This window comes from Propithecus coquereli, unplaced genomic scaffold (genome assembly GCF_000956105.1).
Source record: "Propithecus coquereli isolate 6110/MARCELLA unplaced genomic scaffold, Pcoq_1.0 Scaffold9, whole genome shotgun sequence".
Classification (NCBI taxonomy): Eukaryota; Metazoa; Chordata; class Mammalia; order Primates; family Indriidae; genus Propithecus; species Propithecus coquereli.
Window position 1 is genome coordinate 5,451,520 of NW_012155284.1, and position 23,380 is coordinate 5,474,899.

The 23,380-nt window shown below is 47.9% G+C and overlaps 1 protein-coding gene across 5 annotated transcripts in view; it reads right to left on the reverse strand.

Annotated features, from left to right (window-relative positions):
• Nucleotides 1–23,380, reverse strand: part of PDE8B (phosphodiesterase 8B) — a 222,531-nt gene that overhangs the window by 47,001 nt on the left and 152,150 nt on the right. For 3 of the 5 annotated variants that reach the window (XM_012664513.1, XM_012664515.1, XM_012664512.1), the window contains 4 exons: nt 22,641–22,719; nt 18,729–18,869; nt 17,197–17,285; nt 15,105–15,165 (listed from right to left, as the gene is read on the reverse strand). In XM_012664513.1, coding sequence (XP_012519967.1) covers nt 15,105–15,165; nt 17,197–17,285; nt 18,729–18,869; nt 22,641–22,719 — 370 coding nt within the window. The remainder of the gene's footprint in view (nt 1–15,104; nt 15,166–17,196; nt 17,286–18,728; nt 18,870–22,640; nt 22,720–23,380) is intronic. The other 2 variants (XM_012664514.1, XM_012664517.1) reach the window with 2 other exon arrangements.

Here is a 23,380-nt window from a genome sequence, read left to right on the forward strand (position 1 = left end):
AGTAAAAATACTTTGGAAAACAGTTCAGTTGTTTCTTAAAAAGTTAAACATGCACCTACCATTTGATACAGGTATATACCCAAGAGAAATGAAAGCATATGTCCATTCAAAGATTTTTACATGAATGTTCAATGCAACTTCATGTATAATAACCAAACCTGGAAACATGTCCATCAACACATAAATGAATAAACAAATTGTGGGATAGTAATGCAACAGAATAGTGCTGAGCAATAAAAAGAAATGAACTACTAAAATCCATTGAATTGTACACTTTAAACGGGTGCATTGTATGGGATGTGAATTACATCTCAGTAAAGCCATTATGGTGAAGAAGAAGTGAACTAATGATAAATGCATCAGCATGGATGAATCTCAGAATCATCATGCTAAGTGAAAGAAGCCATAAAAAGGGGGTACATACTCTGTAATCCTAACTACATAAACTTCTAGAAAATGGAAACTATTCTATGGTCATCAGCAGTTGCTGGGAAATTGAGGGGGGCCAGGAGGGAAGGAATACATAGGGGCCCAAGGACACTCTTGGGGGTATGCTGGATATGTCCATCCCTGTGATCGTGGTGATGGCTTCATGGGTGCATACATATGACAAAGCTTATCAAAGCGTATGCTTTAAACATGTGCGGTTTAATGCATGTCAGTTATTCCTCAATGAGGCTGTTAAAAAAAATAATGATCTGAGGTTCCACCTAAGAAGCTAGAAAAAAAAGAGCAAACGAAACCAAGGTAAGTAGAAGAAATGCAGGAAATAATAAGGGTAACGACAGAAAACAACAAAGTAGAATACAGATTATCAGCAGAGAGAATTAATAAAGCCTAAAAGTTGGTTCTCATGGTTAGATCTAACCATCCTCTTTGCTTTTCTTTCTGCTTCCATATATCTAAGTACTGTCCACTTGATGTAATAAAACTAGCACAGGCTGTTTTATTCCTTCTGTGCTGCTCATCAAGTAAGTACCTTTCTAGTGATTAACTTGTAAGACATGATGTTGGTAACTTAATCATGAATAATTTCATATAATCTAATTTAGTCTGAATTTATTAGTCACCCACCTAGCCCTGCGTGAGGAAAAGACACTGAAAGCTGCTTGGGACGACTCGCGCAGTAGGACAACCTGGCTGAGTAAGTGCAGCAGGGCCCCCAAAAGACAGAAGGCTGCTGTGAAGGGGACATTCCGTGGGAGGGACTGGACTTCTAAATTTCCCTTTGAACAGATGGTATATCTAGGAAATTGGAAGCCAGGACTATAACATGGTGCCAGTTAGCAGTTGAACTGTCTAGAGTGGAGATTCTACGGGGAAAGAGAATGCCACGTCACAGAAGGGGCAAGGGACCGAGTGCCAGGACTTTGAGTCACCTGGACAGATCTTACAGGCAACAGGGAGCCAGTGTATGTTTTTAAGATAGAAATAAGCGGTCCAAGCGTCATCTTAGGGAGGTGAATCTGGCAGGGGGTGCGGGACCGACTGGGAGAGGAGGAATGGCTTTAATTCAGTGATTCTGGAGGCAGAAGAGACGGATTTGAAAGACCAAACACAAAATCACACTTTCATCTCTAAATGCTACCACTGAAAATCGGACACCAAAGGTCGAGCTTTCTCCAGGAAATCAGATGATTTTCACACTTGAGGACCCTTATTGTCCCATGGGGATGCATTAGTCACAAAGGCCACAGCAGCCTCACTGGCTCCGGCCAGTGAGTTGGAACTGACAACCGCATGCCAGAGAGACGGCGGGAGAATGAATGAGAACAAGGGGCGGGCTGTTCGTGCCAAGCGCTGCATGCTCAGATGACTCACCCGGGTCGGTGACTCAGCGCTGTAGGAAGCCTTAGGAAAACACTAAACTCCCCAAGCTACCAGTTGGTATTTCCAAAATCAAAGGTCAAGGTCACTGCCAGAAAGGCTAGTTAGACAGTGTGCTTTGGGCCCCAGATTAGTTCAACCACAGAGAGGGTAGCTCTTCCACACCACCCCCTCCACAGGGGACAACACTCAACTCGGCTAAGTGTCCGCTTCTCTGCTCCACACCACCGAACCAGGGGGGACACAGAGCGCGTCCCAGACGCTAACCAAAACCCGGCTCACCTTTGGCAGCTGCAGGAGGCGGAAATGAGTTCCGAACAAAATGAGGCAAGTTTTTTCCCCTTTCCTTTTTATGTAAAGATGCATGTTTTATGTTTTCTTGGGAAACCAATGTTTTAACATCCCCTCTTCTTTGTAAGTTTACAAATAACAGTAGACATTGTCTGAAAAGAACTTTTAAAAGGTCTTTTCTTTCTGAGCAGTTTTACTCCCTTGCTCCAGTAGAAGCTGATGAGCTGAGATGCTTTCCAGGACATGGACCCCCTGGGTCACCCTCAGCTTCCGCCTCTGGAAGGCCCACTCCAGCCCTGGCCCTGTACCATCCTCTGCACAGACACCCCAGGGGACACCTGCACAAGGGCCCTTGCTGGGAGGCGGCCAGCCAGGCGCAAGGCCTAGAACCCTGAAGCCCCCAACACTTTTGGTTAGATGTTTCAAAGACGTTGCTGTTTAATGTCACTTTCTTTAAATTCCTAGTGTAGAGTACGACTCTCGGGCCACTGTTCAAACAATTCCCTCTGAATGATAAGTGATGCTACCAAAAAATGAAGGAACACACACAGGTGTCACTCTGGCTCCACAGAGAGCTGCAGCCAGAAGGCTGCGGTCCCACAGTGGCAAATTCCCCAAGCACAGGTGCTGAGGTTGTCAGGCCCAGAGGAAGAGCCACCAGTGATGGTGGAGGATACCTGCCCACTAACGTCCCTGCCTGAGCCTGGAGCAATCAACACAGCTCACTGTCCCCAGGCAGTTGCACCAAGGGCTCAGGCCCACCCCACAGCTGCTGTCGCTGGGCGTCTCTGTGGGGCCCACGCTCTTGCTTCACCACCCATGCTCTCTCTAGAGATATGCTTTGGATGTCATCCTTCAACTGCTCACAGACAACACTGTGCTTCTGTGGCTCATGGGGGCAGCCGCATCACCTGGGGGCCCAGCAATGACAGGCAGAGAAACAAGACGCGGAGTTTTGCTGGTGTCGAGTCACAAGGATGATGATTTACTGAAGATTTTTTATTTTATTTTTTTTTTTGAGACAGAGTCTGGCTCTGTTGCCCAGGCTAGAGTGCCGTGGCGTCAGCCTAGCTCACAGCAACCTCAAACTCCTGGGCTCAAGCGATCCTCCTGCCTCAGCCTCCCGAGTAGCTGGGACTACAGACACGCGCCACCATGCCTGGCTAATTTTTTCTATATATATGTATTTGTAGTTGTCCAGATCATTTCTTTCTATTTTTTAGTAGAGATGGGGTCTCGCTCTTGTTCAGGCTGGTCTCGAACTCCTGACCTTGAGCGATCCACCCACCTCAGCCTCCCAGAGTGCTAGGATTACAGGCGTGAGCCACCGCGCCCGGCCTACTGAAGATTTTTTAAACAGAAGTTCTCATAGCCCAAAGGGTGTTGCGTGAAGTTTTCAAATTTAAATTGAAACAGAAAATGATATAAATCACATTCACCTTATTACTTCCCTTCTTCCCCTACCATATTTCACAGCCATGAAACGTTAATGAGGAAGAGAAATGAGGGAAAAAAAGACCAAACCAAAACAAAACCAAAATCCATCAGCTGAATCAGATAACGGGGCTCGGGATGTAGACCATGGAATGAATTTTTGTTATGCATGTCCCAAATCTCACTATAATCAGGACATGAAGTTTCTTCAGGTCAGGCCCTGCAGATAGAGAAGCTCTGGTGCCCAACACCAATCCGAGGAAGAGGGGTGATGCCCAGAACATCGTGCACCCCTTTGGGAGTGCCTCCCAGGTGCCAGGCTCTGCGCGAGGTATTGGGGATGCAGCTGAGAAGATGGGCAGGGCCCATTCTCACAGCGCTCCCCGTGCCCAGCCCGGACAGCAGCTTCTCCCAGGTCGGCCTCCTCCTGGGCCAGTGGCTGCCCCACAACTCCACGCTACGCTCCAAGCTTCCTGGTCCAGACAAGGCCTGAGGAAGAGCACACAGGTCTCTGTCTCCCCATTCTGCTACCCAGACACCACAGCTTCTCTTCCCTGGATGTCACATTCATTCAACAGATGTTTTCTGTGTACCAGGACCCAGGAGGGAGATACAATGATGCTAAAGACATGGTTCTTGCCCCTGGCAGTTCCATGGAGGCCTGGTTCTTCCTGTGAGAATTAGATACAGGCCATCCTTCTATCAGCCTGCACTTCCTTGGACTTTTGGCCAAACCACACTCGTCTCCCTCCAAAACGTCCAGCAGGAACATCTGCAGGCTGATCACATAACCTGACCACACTGGACGCAACACTCAGAGGCTCCACTCTTTAACCTGGTGGTTCTCAACCTTGGCGGTGCATGGGAGCCCCCTGGGCAGCTCTGGGAAACCCTCATGCCCAGCCCGTACCCCAGGCCCACTCTGTCAGAGCCTCCGGGATGCAGCCATCACTGTTCTGCTGGGGTTGCTTATTAGCACTCCAGGCAGTTGCAACATGCAGCCAAGGCTGGAACCACCGTGTGACCCTTTCCACATTCCTCACACGTGCTGACAGGTGCAGTGCTGGCGGGTGGATGCGAACCTTCCTCCTGCAGGGATTTCCATGGCCGAACAGGTCCAGTGTTCCTTATGGACTACAGCCTGCTTCTTATGACTCCTCTGCCTTTTGCTTCCTTTGTAACTCCTGGGCCAGTGCTCTGTGAATAGATACTTAAATTCCTTTTAATAGTTCCAACGATATGAAACCTTTCCACAAACCTCTACTGGACCCAAAGCAGCTTGAGAGCAGACTCCACCTGTGCCACAGCTCCGGCCCATGCTTAATGTGACAGTGCTCAGTGCTTGTGGGACAGATGGCAGCCCCTAAGCCTGGGCCCTTTTCTCCCCCCACCACCTGCTGACCCCCAACTAAATATGCTGCCCCTGTCCAGCCTCCCATCCCGCAGCCATCTTGTTTAACAAATAACAAGGACATGTGCCATTGAACCCATGCCTCACATTGTGATCCTGGGTTTGGGGACAGGGGTGCCTTCTTTAGCTCCTGCAGCCGGGCTCCAAAATCCCACCCTGAAAACTCAGCTGCAGCAAACCTCGGCGAGAAGCCGACTGAAGGATCCTCCAAAGTCCTCACTTCTTCCAGCAGTGGCACTGGAGAAGACCATACTTTTTGGAAATTTATTCTTAGAAATTATTTAAATGGGGCACCACTAAGTGAAGGCCCAGAAGCTTGACTATACCCCTAACTGATGAACACTGCCCTATGGTTGAAACAAAAGGTCCTGTAGGCTAAAGAGAGGTGGCACGACGGCTGGGTGTCAAGTTTGCACTGGCCGTGTGCCCGCCGAGTGTGATGGCAAGACGCATGCCAGAAGGCTGCGGTGAGAACACACAGTGCTCACCACACACTGCCGCGGGCCTAACCACACCCGGGCCTGGGAGGAGTGCTCCCATGACCTTCACAGCGCCAGCGGTCTGGGGCTGCAGTGTTCTGTAAAAGAAGCCCCCGGCTCCTCTGCGGGCAGGACAGTCAGCCACCCCCTCTCTTAGCCTTCCACACCATGCCTCTGAACTGCCCTCCCGCCACTTCCCTCCACAGCGTGTCACATAAACAGGCCCATGTGCATGGCATGATCAATTAATACCTCAGTCCAAACCCCACCAAGGATGGCTCTGGACCCTGAAGAACCTGGAGGCAGGGTGTGGACTGCAGAGGAAGCCAGGCCGAGGCTGGTGGGCAGCTGAGCATCTGGGCCCCAAACGCACTCCCAGCTCAAGCTCCCCGATTAACACATGGAGGGATCCAGCCCACCCTGGTCATCCTCTCCCCTCCTGCCTCTAGTTATCTTTCTTCTTTTGTAGGGGTTCTGTTCCCCATGAGGACACATTCTGTCCACCATTCCAACATGTCTCGGTCAACACCTCCTCCGTGAAGTCATCTCCTAGCTTCCCAAGTAAGAGAAACCTTTCTCTTATGAATGCTTTGAATATGCGCTTATATTTCTTTTATTACCATATTGCTAACTCCTGTGGGGTTTGAATCCTGGTCCTGCCACATACATCCTACGTGAAGCCTGGACAAGTTCCACCCTAGCCTCAGTTTCCTCATTTGTAACAAGGGGATCATAGTGTCTACCACGTGGAGTTGTGGTGAGGAGTACAGGAGCCAATGTGCGAGAAGCATTTGCAGAGTAAAAAACACAAAGTGTCAACACGTGATACATCTTATCATGACGACTAAAACGTAAGCTCCATGGATGGAATATTTGCTGAGTGAGTTCAGCAGATTAGTGGGAAGTGGGACTCAGGGGATCAAGATGTGCTGCTGCCCTTGGTGGTCTGGTCTGGCAGAGCAGTGCTAGCGTGGCTGGTGCCAAATCCACTCTGCAGTGGGAGAGGGACGGCCGGGAACAGTCACAGGGGGGATGCTTGACCTGGGTCAGGGCAGAATGAGTCCTCCAGTGGGGCGAGAGGAAGGAAGAGGAGGCTTGATGGAGGGAACAGTAAGGCCACGCACTGAGGCGTGACCAAGCCTGGCGTGTTCCAGGAACCGCAAGCAGCCTGGTGTGGCTGCAGCACAGTGGCAGGGGAAGAAGGGGCGGGCAGGCTGGAGTGTGCTCCCTAAAGATGCCTGATGGCTGCTTAGATGATGAGCGGCCACTAGTGAGCCTTCAGGATGGGGACCGGGGCTGGCGTGGATGATAATTAACGCTGGGCTGTAAAGGTTTAACCACCAGCTTGCTGGAAATGTAAAGGGAGCTGAACATACATTTATCATAACTTTTACTGATATAAAACAGAAGTTAATCAATTATGGCCCAGGGGCTGGCCACCTGCTTTTGTAAATATAATTGCATTACAGCCCCGCCTTGCCCATTCATTCGTGTATCATCTCTGATTGCTTTCCCACTGCAACGCCAGAGCTGAGTGGAGCAGTTGCCACAGAGACTACAAAGGCCTAACCTGTTTACTCCTATCAGGCCCCTGAACAAAAAATCTTCCCAACCTGTGGTATAAAGGATGTATAACATGATTTCTAAATACTAAAATACCCTTGGTTGTAAATTCTACATAGCCAATCGATTCTCACAAAATGCTTTTGCAGATTTTTGCTGACCTCTTGTCTCAGCAGCCAATTTATAGCTGCAACTGATGAATGAGTGAAGTTTTGACATGAATGTCTGTTGATATTTTCAGTTACATTAAGCAGGAAGAGGAAAGTCAAATAACAAAGATGTATGCAGGAATTTCACTCATTTGTCAATGATGCAAACAACTTCTTTGTTGAATTGAATAATAGTTTTTGAATACCAGAGGAATAGTTCTTTGTTTTGTACTATTCACAATGCAACTGGTATAGACCCAACATGTATTTAAGTTTAATTCTGTATTATTAACATTTTCTCCATTACTTTAAGAGAAAATCAATGAAGAAAGAAGTCCTGACTTGTTGTGTTTTCCAAGTTGCTTCTAAAAATACTCCCACTGCGGCTGTCTGAAGCTGCCAACCTGAAGTCACCGAATGTGTAACAGTGGAAGGGGCTTGACGTAACTGGCTCCATTCTGTTTCTCAACCCCTGCAGTGATATCCTTTAGCTTAAAAGCATCTGCTTAGCTCTGCATATAGCCTAGAAGAAAGGTGACGACTGTCCCTTTCCCAAAACCAACCCCTGGGGAGATTGGGAAAGCATACATCTGAGTAACAATGCTACGGTAAAGATTTGTAGGAACATCCTGGCCTGAACTTCATCCTCAAAAGTTAACTGACCAAGAACAAAGAAGTTTTACCACCTCTCAGACCCTCACTGAGCCCAGATGTCTGTGGCCCTTGGTTACCTCTTGTGACCCAGCCCCCCCTTTCCCTTAAGATAAAAAGGAGCCTGAAGTCCACATTAATGCTAACTTAAGATGGTTCTTTAGGACACTAGTCCGCCATCTTCTGGGTCTCCTGGCTCTCTGAATTAAAGTCGCTTTCCCTGCCCCAACACCCTACCTCTCAACTTATTGGCTGCCCTGTGGCGAGTGGTAAGAGCTTGACCTTGGTTACAAATGTGGAGCTAAAATGACGTGCACAGCAGTGCAACTTCATGTGATGTTTCCACAATACAGACACGACAAACATCTGTAAGCTCAAGAGCACAGATGACTGTAAACGTGGTCATGTGCTTAGGAAGGGATGGATTTTGAGTACATATTACTTCTTAAAAATAAACTTTGTTTAGTTGCATGCTAATATGATTTAATGTTTAATAATGGCTGATTTAACAACTGACTCACAAAATTCCAGAAAATTAAACAGTTTTCACAAATTGCTATGAGCTGGCTCCAGCACACACCGCATGGAGGCAGAGAGAGCAGTTACGAGGCGAGTGTAGGGCACCCAGAGGTCACAATGGCTCAGTGAGGTGGCAGTGGGGTAGAGAAGAGGGCATGAGTGAGTCAAGAGTTGTTATGAAGACACAATCTTCAGAACTAAGTGGCTTCTAGGACGCAAGAGGCCCAGGAAAGCAAGGATGGTGACGGTGGTTCCCAGGCTCAGGGCGGGGCTGACTGAGTGGACAGGGGTGCATTAGGCAAGTCAGGGATTACATTCCAGTAGGAGAAGAGGTAGGGACAGACACCTGACTTCTGCCTCGTCCATCCTTGCATCTTCCACTGGGCCAAAATGCTGGGAGGTGAGTGATGCTCCCTGAACGGATGGGTGACTGCTCAGCCCAGGCCGGGCAAAATGCTCAAACCTGATTCTTTAATGTAAAGTGAGTAATTCCTTCTGAGGAGTCAGCTACCAACTGTTGCATTGGAAAAAGAAAATTTCCAGAGAGTGCTAACACCCATAAGTTACATTAAAAAACTAGCAAATAAGTAAAACTTTAACAAAAGTCAGTTCTAAGGCAATGTAAAATTCTCTTAGGCTCAATTAGTCCAAGTCTCCAGAGTGAGCAGAATCTCGCAATAGTCTGAAGGACACAAATCACATATAAAAGTACAGGCTTTGGCATTTTAGTTAAATTTAGGGGGGCAAAATCCCTCCTCCCAAAGGTCAACATAGTATCTTCTCTTTAAATCCTAGTTGTTTTGAATGCATTAGAGACAGAGATGACATTCATTTCTAAGAAATAGCTCAGCTATATCTGTTTACCATTCCTTACCAAACCTGTCTTACATTTCCCTAAACGAATTTTTGTCTATGTTTGGGCCTCCAGTATTGAGGTGCAGCTGAGCGGGGCCTCCGCGCCGGAGCAGGTTGTTACTGGTGAGCAGGCTTTAATGGTTTCATGCAGAGGGAAACTTTACTTCCAGCTTGGACTTACTGCTCCCTGCCCTCTGTTTTTCCCATCCTCCACCTCCCACTCGTCCCGGCCATAGGCCACGTGCCTTAAAAACATCCATTGATGTGGCACAGAGGACAGAATGAGAGGACAGGTAGAACAAAGAAACCCCATCACTGTGCAGGGCAGACAACCCTGGGACTGCTGTCCTGCGGGCCAGGAGGGGCCGAGCTTCTCTGCCAGGGAAAAGGACATCTGCGTCTATTGCAACTCGGCATCCTCCTCCCACACCGCGCTCAGTGCGGGTGCACATGCCCGGAATGTTCTCAGTTTACCCTCCCCCTCACCAGCCAAGTGACTCTCTCTCAGCGTCAGATCTCTGGGGCTTCGTGAAACCTGTCATGACCAGCTACGGTACAGCAGCCACCACCGACGCCAGCATGAAGTTGTCTCTCCCGCCTGAGAGCACACAACCCTCAGGCTGAATCCTCAGCACCCCCGCCTGCCTCCCCATTCCCTGCCACAAGCGCCTGCTTGTCTCGTCCCTGTCCCCTTGGAGCCTCCCACGGTCCCTGATGCGCGGCAGGCACTCCATTCACGTCTGCTCAGGGTTTGGCTGCCCAGAATGTGGGTTCTCAGGGAAAAAAAGAAAAAAAAATGTGGTTTTGCAATATCAGAGGCCTTTCTTGAAATAGCTTCTTGTAAATATGTACTAAAGCTAAATGGAAAAATGTGGACAACTTAGTGACTTTACCAAATATGTCAATAAATATTTTGGGGCACCTGCTGTGATGATGATACATCTGTGCACACTCTGTATCACGGTAATAAACCAAGTAAATAAAATACATTTCTAAATTTGACTAGCCACTTTCAGAGAAAACTGAGGTTACGTTTTCAGTTGGAATAGGCTTTTTCTCCACTTCTTCAAAAGAAGTCACACTCGAATGTGTGCCTTGGAAGAGTGTGACAAATATTCTTTGTAATACCATGCAGGACATATATTGGCTACCTATAGATCAAAACTCTACATGAAATAAAAATTTGGGACAAGACAGAAACTGTATCTTTAACTTCCTATGCCTTCCAAAGGTTATTGTGTTAAGGAATAAAAATTGGTTTTCAAAATAATTTGCTGAAATCTCCTGGGCATACACAGTGGGGAGTACACAGAGGCATCATCCACAGTCCCTGCACCGAGGCAAGAACTGATCCAAAGCAGAGTAAGATTAACGGTCTAATCCTGGGTGATACAGGTAAGAAGTGTCACTGTCACCTCGTTGGGGTGGCAGATTTGGCAGATTTCTTAGAGGAAGGAGAACTGAGTTGAGTCCTAAAGGACAAAGCAGCAGCAAAGGTCCCATATCCTTTAAAAGCATGTAACAGATTAAATACTGGGAATTTAGGGCAAATTGAAAACTTGATTTTATCACTCAGCAATGAGCAGAAACCAGCAAGTGATTCTCTGTGCCTCTCTCTCCTCATTCCCTGCACCAGCCACTCTCTTCTCTTGGTTTTGCTGAGAATGCCAGGAGATAATGGACGCTCTTGGTGTTAGGACCCTGTTTTGCCACAAGCTGGAGGACAAAGGAGAGGAGTGGGGGACAGAACTTGGCACCCATGGGGAGAGGCAAGGCTGTGAGGGCTGAGGACATGCCGAGTGTAGGGGAGGAAGTGGAATAGGCCACAAGGGGAGTGGGCAAAGACCCGCCGTGAGCATGGTCCACGCAGGTGTGAGGACTGGGTGGGAAAATGCATCGACCATCTGGAGGCCCACAGGAGGTGACCGGAGGTAGACTCTGGGTAAATGAGAGAAGGCAAAGAGGGAAGGAGGAAGGAGAGACAATGAGACGCTGACTCCTGGAGCACTGAGCACAGACAACCGCAGGGTCCTTGGGTCCTCTCGGTTGCAGCTATCAGTGAGCACAGTCCCGCTGGAAAGGACGGGAATCGACCAGGGATGCTTGGTGGTGTGGCCTGTCAGCCACACTCAGACTGCACACGTGCCCACAGGGGGCCACGTTCCAGGACCTGCGTGGCTGGGGGAGAAGCCTGGGAGCTTGGTGAGAACCGTGGGGCAGCCTGCTCCTCCCACACGCTGGTGATGCCAGGCTGTGTCCAGGAGGAAAATCCTACCAGCTGTCAACTGGTGGCTTTGCTCTGTTCCCACAAAAGGAGAAGAGGTCATTCTGGTTAGGGGAGGCTGGCTATCTCTTTTAACCAGCCATCTCGATCCATGGCTAAAGGGTTTCTAAAATGTGTGGTGTCTTTGAGAAGAAGCCTTCCCCACTCCGCTGCCCAGGCAACGCAGAAATGGGGCTGTGTCTAACTGCCCACTCGAACTCTCTGGCCGAGCACCCCGCTTCTGCTCAGTTTTCTGAGGACTGTGACGTCCCCCTGCCTGAGTAGGTGCCGCAGGGCACGGTGCTGGTGCTCCCCACTGTCCACTCAAGAGCTCCAGAAGGCAAGAGCTCACTTTCTGCAGCAGTTTGAGAATGACCAAAAGGTGCCCCACATCTCCCCGAGGACATTCCCTAAAAGTTGGCTTAAGCGCCCACCTGAAAGTCCTTCCCTAAAGGTAAAGGTTGTTCTAGGTGCCTGGGGAATGGGTTACAGCATCATTCCCTGGAGGCTCAGAGAGTCTGGACTCGTTGGCAGAAGCTGGATGACGTGCCCAGCTCATCAGCATCCTCTACCATCTACGATGGGGCAGATGAGGAGAATGTGTGATAGGATTCGGCGGCAGGGGGAGTACAGACTGCGCCATCCAGTAAAAACACTGTGCGAGCCACACATGCGAACCTACGTAATTTAAAATTTTCTAGTAGCCACATTAGAAAGGGAAAAGAACAAGAGCTGATGTAAGGTCAGGGTCCTAAACACTTCCTTTTCCCTGTGAAAAGCCAATTCTTGGACCATGGTTGCAGATCCCTGAAATTCCACAGTTCAAGTCGTGTATTTGGATTTGGGTTTTGACCTTGGGAAATGGCAAAAGCCTCAGGGCCCCTAGGTGCTCATGTCTGCGCCAGTACGAGGCGGTGGGGACAGGCTTTGAGACAGGACGTGGGGGCTGGCATGAGAGCAAAGGGGGCCCAGGGGCTGTGTGTGCTGTGGGGACATGGGGGTGCTTCTGGGGGTCTGGCCAGGCTGTTGCTGATCTAAGAAAGGGGGACATCCAAAAAAGAAGATTATCTTCGAGAAACAGGGCTGGCAAACTTTTTCTGTACAGGGCCAGATGGTAAATATTTGGGCTTTGCAGGCCACCTGGCTTCTGCCGCAGTCGTGTGAAAGCAGCCACAGGTGCTACACACGCCAGAGCGTGGCTGGGTTTCAATAAAACCTATTCGCAAAGTTGGCCTATAGGCTGTCGTTTGTTGCCCTCTGTCCTAGATGACACCTGAAAAATTCCTAGACAGCCTCCCTGAGTCCTGGGTTTTGTGCTTCTCCTGTGCCCGGTTCCCGCTTCCCCGGAGCTACCTTCTGTGTATACTGTGTGCTGGGCTGCGGCCCCCACGGCTTCTGGGGCAGATATGTCGTGTCCCTGGTGGCAGCACAGAGCAGGTGTTTAACACACATCTGGGGAGAAAGCACGTAAGTGGTGCAGGCGGAGACAACACTTACAGCAGACAAACCCCACTGAGCATTTCCAGAGTCTCTGTAAAAAGCTATATGGCTCACATAGGAAAAGAGACCATAGCTGATGACAAGCACTACTGGGAGACAGCAGCCTGGCTTACAATTTCATTCCTTGTTAAAATGCAAACCCATGGACCGATTTTGACACCAGGGCTAAACCCCTGAAAGCAGCACCACCGAAACCGCCTGCAGACAGGATCCCACTGCAGTTTGCTTCAGCCACCTTCCACGAGAAGGAAAAACACTGGAGCTAGCCAGAGTATAAAATGCTTTGTTATTGGAAAATCTAAGTGCCTCTCTAGGCCTGTGCGGCATCATTAGGTGACGTCAATGGCTCAGGGTACCCGAGCTCTGCGTCTCTGCTCTTCTCAGAGCAGCAGCGAATTCATGGCACTGCAGGCATTTCTATTCAGAGCCTCAGAAAGAAGCAGCCCCTCGCTCCTGCATCCTCAAGTCCTGTGCTGAGGGCCTGCCTGCTCTCCCCATGACGCAGGAAGAGCTACAGCTGGCAGGAGGCCAGGACTGAGACATTCGACTTCTTTCAAGCCAGCCAACAGCTCAAGGCCCTACTATGCACCAGGCATCTGGGCACACAAAGAAGGGCACGGCCAGTGGCCCTGCCAGCAAAGAGAGGGCAGTGTAGCACACACACAGCCGTGACAACGGTGGGGGTTTGGAGCCTTGAGCAAAGAGGTGACACTAGTGCTTCTTGGGCTGGGCCATGGAGGAAGGGTAGGATTTGGGCACGTGGGGGTGCAAGGAGACAGGTGACAAGGAGATTGGGGTCCCCTTCATTTAGTCAGCAAGTAGGGAGGAGGAGCGAGGCGCTGGGGGTGGGGCTGTGCGCTTGATTCTGGATGTGAACTGTACTCGGTTGATTTCTGGCATGAGAATGAACCAGCCACATGGACCTGTGCCCTCTACTGTGGGTCACAGCCCAGAAATTCCGGTTCGCACTGCTTGGGTTCAGACACTTGTCTCTAGAGACACCAGGTTTCCCTGCCCTCTCCCTCCGCCCGTGTCACCACTCACACAGAACTCAGGCTTCCTCCTGCTATGTTTCAACGTGGCTGCTGAAGAATTTTTTTCCTATGAAAGTCCATTCTTTCCCTTCCTAGAGGCCTCCAAAGACCTGCCTCTTGCGAGACTCTGTGGAATCAACTGAAAATTTCCTGATTTCAGATGAAATTCTCAGTGCTGAAGAAAGCATTTTATGTTAAACCAAATCTTATGAAAAAGCCCATGGACATGGATCCCTTCAACGTCCTGAGACAACCAACAGAAAGGGCCTGGTGGGCTCGCTGGATTCACCCCGCTGCCTTCTGCCCACCCCCACCCGTCACCTGTCCCGTGGGCTCGCCTGGTCTCTCCTCGCCTGGCACCTCACGAGTCTCTGCCACCCTCTGCTAAAATGGATTATGCCCCAGAAGCCCTTGAAATCCCTTAGAAACACTGTCCCTTCTTTAAAATCTTCATCTGAATCAAAGGTCATATTTTGAAAGTTTTCAAAAATAGACCATTGGTAATTATGTTTATTGCATACCTTTTAACCAACAAGTTACAGAGCATGAAGTAAAAATACACATAATCCAGTAGTAAAGTATAAATCAGATAGAAAAAAATACATATACCAATGCTCTATTATGAAACTATTTAAAATGTTCTTGAATATAGCAACTTATTACAATTCTGTTACTTCAGAAGAAACATTTAAATGTATTGTTCTATATGATGCAATGGTAAGAAAAAATATCACAGGACTAATTTAGAATGATTCTTGCTCTTGATATGAATTTGTGAGGGTGAAATGCTTAAATGGATATATACGTCTCATTTAAGAAATGGAGATGGGAAATAGAACATTTTTGTTTGAAGGAAGAATTTTATGCTCTCATAAAATATCCGAGTCTAGAGAGTTGTTCAGACACAGCTAAATCATAGCTGATGTGCACTGCTAATAAAGTAATATAGGCTTGCAGGGAAATTTAAAAAATATTTGTCAGAGGAGCCTAATTTTCCCATAAACCTCTTCATTGGCAACCACAATTTGACAGGGACAAAAGCAAGCAGAGAGCAGCGGCAAGGCCGCAGGGAGCAGCGTGAGGTGTGGCCAGGCTGACAGAGCGGACGGAGGAAGCTGAGTACTGTACCTGTTTATTATTGTCAGTGGTGCAGCACAGCTTCTTGAGAGAGACAAAATGCCTAATTTTCCTAATAACATAAATAATCAGTTATTAGTGAGTCAGATATGAGATGATTCAACAAATTAGCAAATGAAAGCATCAGCAGACTCTTCTTAAAGCAACACTCCAGGGTCCATTCTAGGGCAGATTTAAAATTCAAGCAAAACCTGATTTACAGAAAGCATACTTTGCACACAGAGCCCACATGTGCCTTCAGAACGGGGGCCCCCTTTTAATCACAGCTGGCTCGGAAACACTGTCCTGTCGGGTATTTCGTTTCACAACTCACTCCTGAAGTCTGGCTCCTACAATACCCTCGGTGATAGGACAAAATGCTACTACAAACAAATTAGTTCTAATTCTGCTGGCACTAATCATTTTATAGCTTATATAAAAAGCAAGAGACTCATTTGGGCAATGACCGCATTTCAATGGTTGTTATTTTGATAGTAAATATTCCATATTCTTTTAAACCATAATTGTCATAATGATGGCATTTGCAGGCAGAGAAAAATCCTTTTATTTAAACACTACAGGTGCCTCCAGCCCTGTGCAAAAATTGGCTCAAGGTATAATTTTTACTGAGAGCAAAGCCATGAAATCCAGAGAGTTATGTTAGACTTTACGCCCTGGAAGCCCTTGGGGTGTCCCCCACCCCCCACCTCTCTCTCTCTCTCTGAATCACTTTTCTCTGGAGGACTCTTAAAAGAGGATAAAAAATACTGGTTATTCTGTAGTGAGCTTCGCTCAAAGAGGGAGAGGTAAAATTTCCCTGCTTTTAGTAAGAATGGCCTCTGATAGCTCACTGCCTATAATTAGGGGGAAAATAGCACTGGAAATGGTGTCTGGACAAAAGAACTTTCTCTTATCTGTAAATCAGAAAGATCATAAAAATGTATTCTGATGACAATTACCAGGCAATAGCCTGTCTTCTCTGCTTTGGCTGTCTAATGACTCTGGTCACAGATACCCAAAGTGATTCTTAGCTTCGGTTTCCTGAGAAGATGGTCTAAGGATGATGACAGAAACACCACGACAGCCGTGGGCATGATCTCCATCCCATGGCTCTGAGCACTGCCCGCTGGCGGGGATGGCGTGCTGAGGCCAGTACCGCTCAGGAGGAGGGCTGGGGCTCGCCACCCTCGGCCAGGGGCCCGTCAGCCCCCCACCACCCAGAGGGATGCAGAAAGGGGAGCACATGCTACAAAATGGCATGAAATACCATGCAGAGGAGAGCAATTTTGAAACTAACCAAACGAGTCAAATTGGAGGGGAGACAACCTACAAAATACATTGCCGACTTGATGGCTGTCGGGTTTTAGGAAAGCAGGTAGTCCTAAGGCTCTTCTGTTCTGGTTACCGGCAGGATAACTGTTGTCTTACCTTTTTCTAAAAGGTCGTGCAATGTTATGTCCCTTATAAATTCAAACTATGAAACTAGTGTTGACCTTCAGGCTAGTTTCCAAAGGCTCATGAGTGCCGTATTGTTAGGGGATCCTGTTTGGCCGTGTACACCTCTCACAGAATGTAACTGGGAGAAGGAAAAGGAATTGTATGTTTCCCTACCTCTCCACAAAATAAACAGGCTTCTCTGGTAATCTCAGGTTTAGTGCGACAGCGCCCGGCCTGGAGAGAACCAGAGCAAGCCCAGCCTCAAGGAGGAGGAAGGGTTGGCTCCCCGTGGCCTGAGGGGTGACCTGGGCAGCCCCGGCTGGAGAGCATTTGTTGTCAAGGCAGCAGGACAGCCTAGAAATCGAGTGCTTTCAGAGGGTCCTGGGAACAATGGAACCGTGCACGATCGGGTAGAGCAGGCAGTTTGGAAACTGAGGCGATGTTTCATAAAAGACCACAGGCAGGAGAAGAGAGCAGAGAGAAACCCGTCTGGGGGTTGCTGGCCAGGTGAGGCGCCCTTGGTTTATACCACGATACCATGTTCAGCACGACCCTCTTGAATTTGTGCATCTGAGGCTTATGCTGGCATTTCAACACACACACCCAATGCCCCCGAGGGCCCTGAGGTTTCATTTTCAGCTTAAAGAGTTGAAGAGTTTGCTCTCACCCTCCTTGGCCAATCACTGGGGTGATCTTCACGTGCTGTTGGATGCTGTCCCCGGATTTCCGTCTGGCATAGTAAACCCCCTGCCACTCCTACATGGACAAAGAGAACTCTTAAAATCCTTTGGTCAAGGCTTACAGCGGCTCCTACACAGGTCTCAGCAGGCTGAGTAAGGAAGTTCCCACAGGCTTTCGTTACATGTCACAAAGCCCTGCTCTATCATATACCCACCGCGATGTTGACATGGCCACAGTGCATGAAGACAAGACCACAGATTCATGTGACCATCGCCAGGCTGTCTGTCCTGGGTTCCAGGACACTTGAGCAGTGGGTGGAATTCTGCTCTCAGTTCTATGGGTGCCACGACACCAGGTCATGGGATTCTTCTGAGGTCTCTCTCAAAATCTTTACAACAACCTATGAGCTTGGTATTATCATTCTTAATTTACAGATGGGCAAACTGGAGCTCAGAGAGTCTAATTTGTCCATGTTAGGAAGTGGAGGATCTCGTTATAAATTTGTTTCTTTTTAATGCTCCCGGAACCCCGCCATCTTTCTAGCATCCTATGGGCCTCCCATCCAAGGCCTCCCTGAGGTTAGCCTGGCCCCTGGCAGTGTCCACAGATGAGGCCAAGGGGAGTGTGAAGAGCCTGCTGTCTCTGGACCTCGGGGACCCAGTGGGATAGAGGCAAGTGACCTCAGGGGGAAATCCTGGGGCACCTCCGCCCTTTCTGGGAAGGATTGTTTCAATCAGAAACTGAGATTCTCTGCAGCCCTTTCTTGTCCCCTCTCTCACAACACGTGGCTAACGCTACACACAATGGGGTCACCAGAAGTGTGACCATATTCTTCTGGCAAATTTTTTTGAAGTAGTTTACAATGTCTTGTTTCCTTTTAAATTACACTGCCCCAATTTTTAAAAAATTTGGGCCATCATCTATAATCCAAATTTATTTCATTCCTATAAAATGGACCCTCAATTAAATGATCCAACTAGTTCACATCAGCGAAAGGCAGATGAAAGAAATGCTATGTGAGGAAGCATTCTGAACGCTTAAAAGAAAATGCTGCTCCTCTAGAGGAGAGGGCTTGAGAGAAAATTCCTACTGCACTGCCTTCTTAACAGAGAAGGACAACTGGCAAAAAAACTCAAAAACTGGGGCTACCTGTAAATACCATTATTAAATACGTTTAGTCCCCCAAACACTGGATAAATTGAAAAAAACACAACAGCCCTCTGGGCAAAACTCTGCTTAAAGACAGGCTCGATACCACAGCAATGACAGGTAGGATACATTCATGCAAAGGATGAAATGTCCCTACACAAAAATCATCAGATTTGGTACCATCATGATAAGCACCAGATTGACTTGAGATCCAAAATTAACTCAAAAATTAACTCACTTAGCAACAGAAGATTTTTCGCTTAATTACAACATTGTTAAAGAAGCCAATCTTAAGGATGAGACACAAAAACTCACAGAAAAAAATGCACTGGGGAGGGGGCTGCAATTGGTGTTGCCGGCTCAACCCACCTTTCCCTTCTTGATGCATGTATTGATGGTGTCGAGAAGGTCTGCCCGGTTCTTATCGCTTTTGGGCAGATCGGCGAGTTCTTTCCCCAGGAGCTCACCTTTGTGGTAGCCCATCATCCTTTCGAAGGCTGGGTTGACATACTGTTAATGGGAGGTGGGTACAGATCAGTGTGGGGACACGAGGCGGGATTCATGAAACGTCTGTGTGCCCTGTAGAAACACTTGCAGGGACACAGAAGGACCTCAAACATGAAGTTCCCAGGGCAGGGGCTCTCTAATGCAGTTGCTGGCTGGTCCCCTCGGGCCCCCAAACCCCTCCTGGAGTAGCTGCCTTCCTCCTGAGCAGCAACCAAAAGAAACCGTTCAGCAGCCCTCATCTAGCAGTACCAGCCTCGGGGAGCCCATCCACCACTACTGCCCCTGGAATAAGGAAAAACTTGGGGAAAAAAACAGAAATAAAACTATCATTCAATTCAAAAATTATCATTCAATTCAATAGGTTGTGGCTTACATTAGTCACCTCTCTCTCTACAAGGCAGCAATTGCATCTCTCAGGTCTCTTTCCAATTGCCACTATCTATTAATCAATGCTATGGTTGGGGCCACTCCTGGTGGAAGCAGAACAATAAATCCAGTTGAATGGCTTGGGCAGGAGGCAGCCCTTTCATTGCTGGGTGCAGGACAGGCATGCAGAGAGGCTCCACCGCACGTGCGGGGGCCAGCAGACTCACAGGTTTCCTTCCAGTCCTCCGCCCGGGGGCCTGGAGTTTAGAGCTATTACCTTAGCTGACTCCCCACTCCTGTCCCGCCCTCCAATTTCTTTTCAAAGAACACAGTCACCAGATGGGGAGCTGAGTGCAGGGCGACAAGTGAGGAAGAACGTGGGGAAAATGTGAGCACACTGCATCTGGGTCACGGATTTCTTTGGGCATAATTTACATTCATCTGCTGCTTCAGAGACGTCCTTACCAACTGCAATCGCTCTTGCTCTGGACTGTGATGACAACAGTCATGAACTGGGTGATGCAGGGACACTCGGGGAGCTGTTCCCTTGGGGACATAGCCTCTATTAACACGATTAACCCCACGAGTTGAAGGGGTTGGGAGGATGCTCCAGCTATTGGCCTTTTGGAGATGGCTGAAAAGCAGGGGGTCATGACATTGTCTTTACGGATCTCCAGACACCCTCCCGGCCCCATCACTGACATGTGGCAGTCAGTGCCCTCCCCAGGCAGGGTGGGCATCACTTACAGAATGGCCCCCGCTCACCAGGCCAGCCCCACACTCCCTGGCCCAGCCCCGCAGTCTGCTGAGGCGTCTGCACGTCTCCCTCATCTCCGGGCCTTTCTCACGTGCTCTCTCTGCGTAGAATGTCCTTCCCCACCCCTCTGCCTTGCCAACTCCAGTTTATCCCTCTCTGCTTCCAGGAAGCCTTCCTTGACCTCCTCCCTCCACCCCCCGCCCAGTCTGAGTTGGTGCCACTCCTAAGAGCTGCCACTGACACCTGTGCAGACTTCTAGGGACTTGTTACATCGAATTTAAATTTTTGTTTCTCTCTCTCTCCCATCAGACATGAAAATCCTCAAGGGCAAAGCCTATTTGGGGTTTACCTTTGGACACTCTGTGCTGTTTAATAAATATCTGATGGATGAATAGAAAATATTAGAGAATGTATTGCTTTCCTTATTTGTTGTCTAAATTCTCATCCCTTTTCCTAAGTGTTCATTCTGCCTTGCCCAGTAGGTTGTAAATATGGGTAGGAGTTATGGCCCTTCTTTCACGCCGGGGTTCCCATAACCTCAGACTACAGCAGGTACTCCAGGACATGGACTCTGGAGCCCAGGTGGTCAAGTCAAATCTTAGCTCTGCCAGGTACTAGCTATATAACCATGGACAAATTTCTTAACTTCCCTGGTCCTCAGTTTCCTTGTCTGCAAAATGAGTACGATAGTAATCTGTGACTTGCAGGATTGTTTCAAGAAATAAATGAGTATGTGTAAAATGCTTAGAACTGGGCCTGGCACATGTAAGTACCATATAAGTGTTTTACAGCAAACTGTCTACATAGATAGATAGTCTAGATAGATGGAGGCATAGAGGGAGGGAAGGAGAGAGGGATGGCGGGGGGAGAGAAGGCGGGGAGAGAGAGAGAGAGAAAGAGAGAGAGACTGTTTCTAAATTTTAAGTGCTGCTACCTGACCTCTGAAGATCTGCACTCATCAAGAGGCACTCACTATTCAGCTGCAGTGCCCCAGGAAGGACGCTGGCACACGTAAGAACATGTATGGAAACATCCCATGCATGATGACCCATCCTCATCATCTACAGCACAAAGGTAATTTACTATCCCCTTTACATATAACATCCTCTATTTGACTTTTCTCCTCCCTCTTGTTTTTAATTTTATGTTACAGTTTGCTGGTATCTTTTTAAAAGGAGCATGAAGAGGTTCCCTAGGAAAAAAAATCCGTAAAGTTTTATTTCAGAATCCAAGTTTCCCCCCTTTCAATGCAGTGACCACCCACCCCTCATCTCCCCTTTACAGCCACCTACCGGCCTCACGCCCTGTTTCATACCATAATGCGATACTGTCACTATGTTACCTCTCTCAGGGATACAGCTTTTCTAACCAGCAAATGCTAACTGTAGAATGAGGAACTCAGCTCCCCATTCGCGGAGGCTTCTGTTAGATTACAGGTGGAGAAGGCAGGTGGAGGGCGGGGAGCCCCTTCTCCTCAGTACTGAACCACAATCCAGCTGTCCGCCGTAAAGCAGGAGGTGCAAGGCACATATGCTTCAGGAACAGAAGTGACTGCTCGAGTCTGGGTGTAAGTGGGGAGATGTGGGCTCTGCGCTTGGTCTATAACAGAAGCATGTCTGGCTCTCTCTGTGGTCCGGGAGGCAGACTTTGGGCAGGTGGGTTGGTGACAGCCAGCCACATGAGGAAGGCTTCAGATCCATTTCAAGGGGCAGCCAGAAAAACACATTCTAAAAACACAGCCAAACAGCAAACCAGGTAGGAAGGCTTTGAAGACATGGCTGCGTATTTTGGTTCCAATACTTTTTATTAGGGCTTCATTTGAGTAAGTTCCCTGACCTTGCTGGGCCTCAGTTCCCTCATCTGTACTATAGGGCCGTTATGTCTCTTTCACAGCCTTACGGAATGAAAATGAGAAAACCTAACAAAAGGGCTGACGACATGGCCCAGGAGTGGTGGGCAACTGATGTCATTGATCTGGTATGAGAGCAGGGTGTGTCTGTGTGTGCACCGGGGGGGCGGTTCAGAGGAGACAAATGTGAGGCTTCTGTCATGGGGTTCACTGTGGCTGCCCTGTCTTTGGTGCGATACTGATGACAGCAGTGCTCCTCACACTCCACGTCACTCCGCAAACCAACCGCAGGCAGGCCAGTACCAGCTAGCAGAAAGTCTACATTTCAGAGTATTTTTAAAATACAGACATCTTACTTTCCAACAATTATAATAAGAACACCCATTTCAACAAAGGTTTGTCTACTATACACATTTCCTTAAGAAGATGACATTAGTATAAGAGTGCTTTATAATTAGAATACCAACTGCGGGCAACTAAATGAGTTATCTTGGAAAACATTCTGTTCCCATAAGCCTTTACTCGAAAATTCTGATTTACTTCTGTGTAAATAGTGTCTACACAGATGGTCCAAATAATTTACCCCATCTCTGTCAAAGAAATCACAGGTTATCATCTGAAGTAATAATTTTTTATTCATTATTGAAGTCTATCAGTATTCTTTGCAGTTTGATTTCCCCTTCTCCTTAAGAAAATGTGCTGATACGTGAGAATTATGGAAAAGTGCTTGAAAAAAATGTGGCTCAAATTTGACAGGTTCTATTTCAATGTCTAATGATATAAAGTGTTTTTCCTTTCATACCTGAATCACGTGGTCATCACTTGTTATTTCTATGGCTTCATGACAGTGGTCTAATGCTGTAAACACTGAATTACAGGCCCTGAAAGTTGCAAAAGAGTAATGTTAGTTTTTCTATAAAAACCATTCTCATTTCATCCGTTAATTTAACAAAGTAAACAGATACAGGATTCATTAAAACTATGCATTTTTTATTACTGCTATGGTCTGAATGTTGGTGTCTCCCCAAAATTCATTTGTTGGAATCTAGTACCCACTGTGATAGTATTCATAGTAAGAGGTGGGGCTTTGGGCAAGTGGTAAGTCATGAGGGCTCCACTCTCACGAATGGGATCAGTGCCTTCATTAAAGAGGCTTGAGTGAGCTCCCTTGGCCCTTCTGCCTCATGAGGACACATAGAAGGTGACACCCATGAGGAACAGGAGGCCCTCACCAGACATGAAACTTGCTGGTACCTTGATCTTGGACTCCTCAGCCTCTAGAATCAGGGGCAATAAATTTCTGTTGTTTATAAATTACTCAGGTCAGGGTACAGTAATGAGCCACATAATGATTCAGTCAATGATGGACCCCATATACGATGGAGGAGGTCTCATAAGATTATAATGGAACTGAAAAATTCCCATTGCCTAGTGACCTGTTAGTGTAACATGTTACTCACATATTTGTGGTAATGCTGGTGAAACAAACCTACTGTGCTGTCAGTAGTATAAAATTATAGCATATATAATTATTTATAGTAT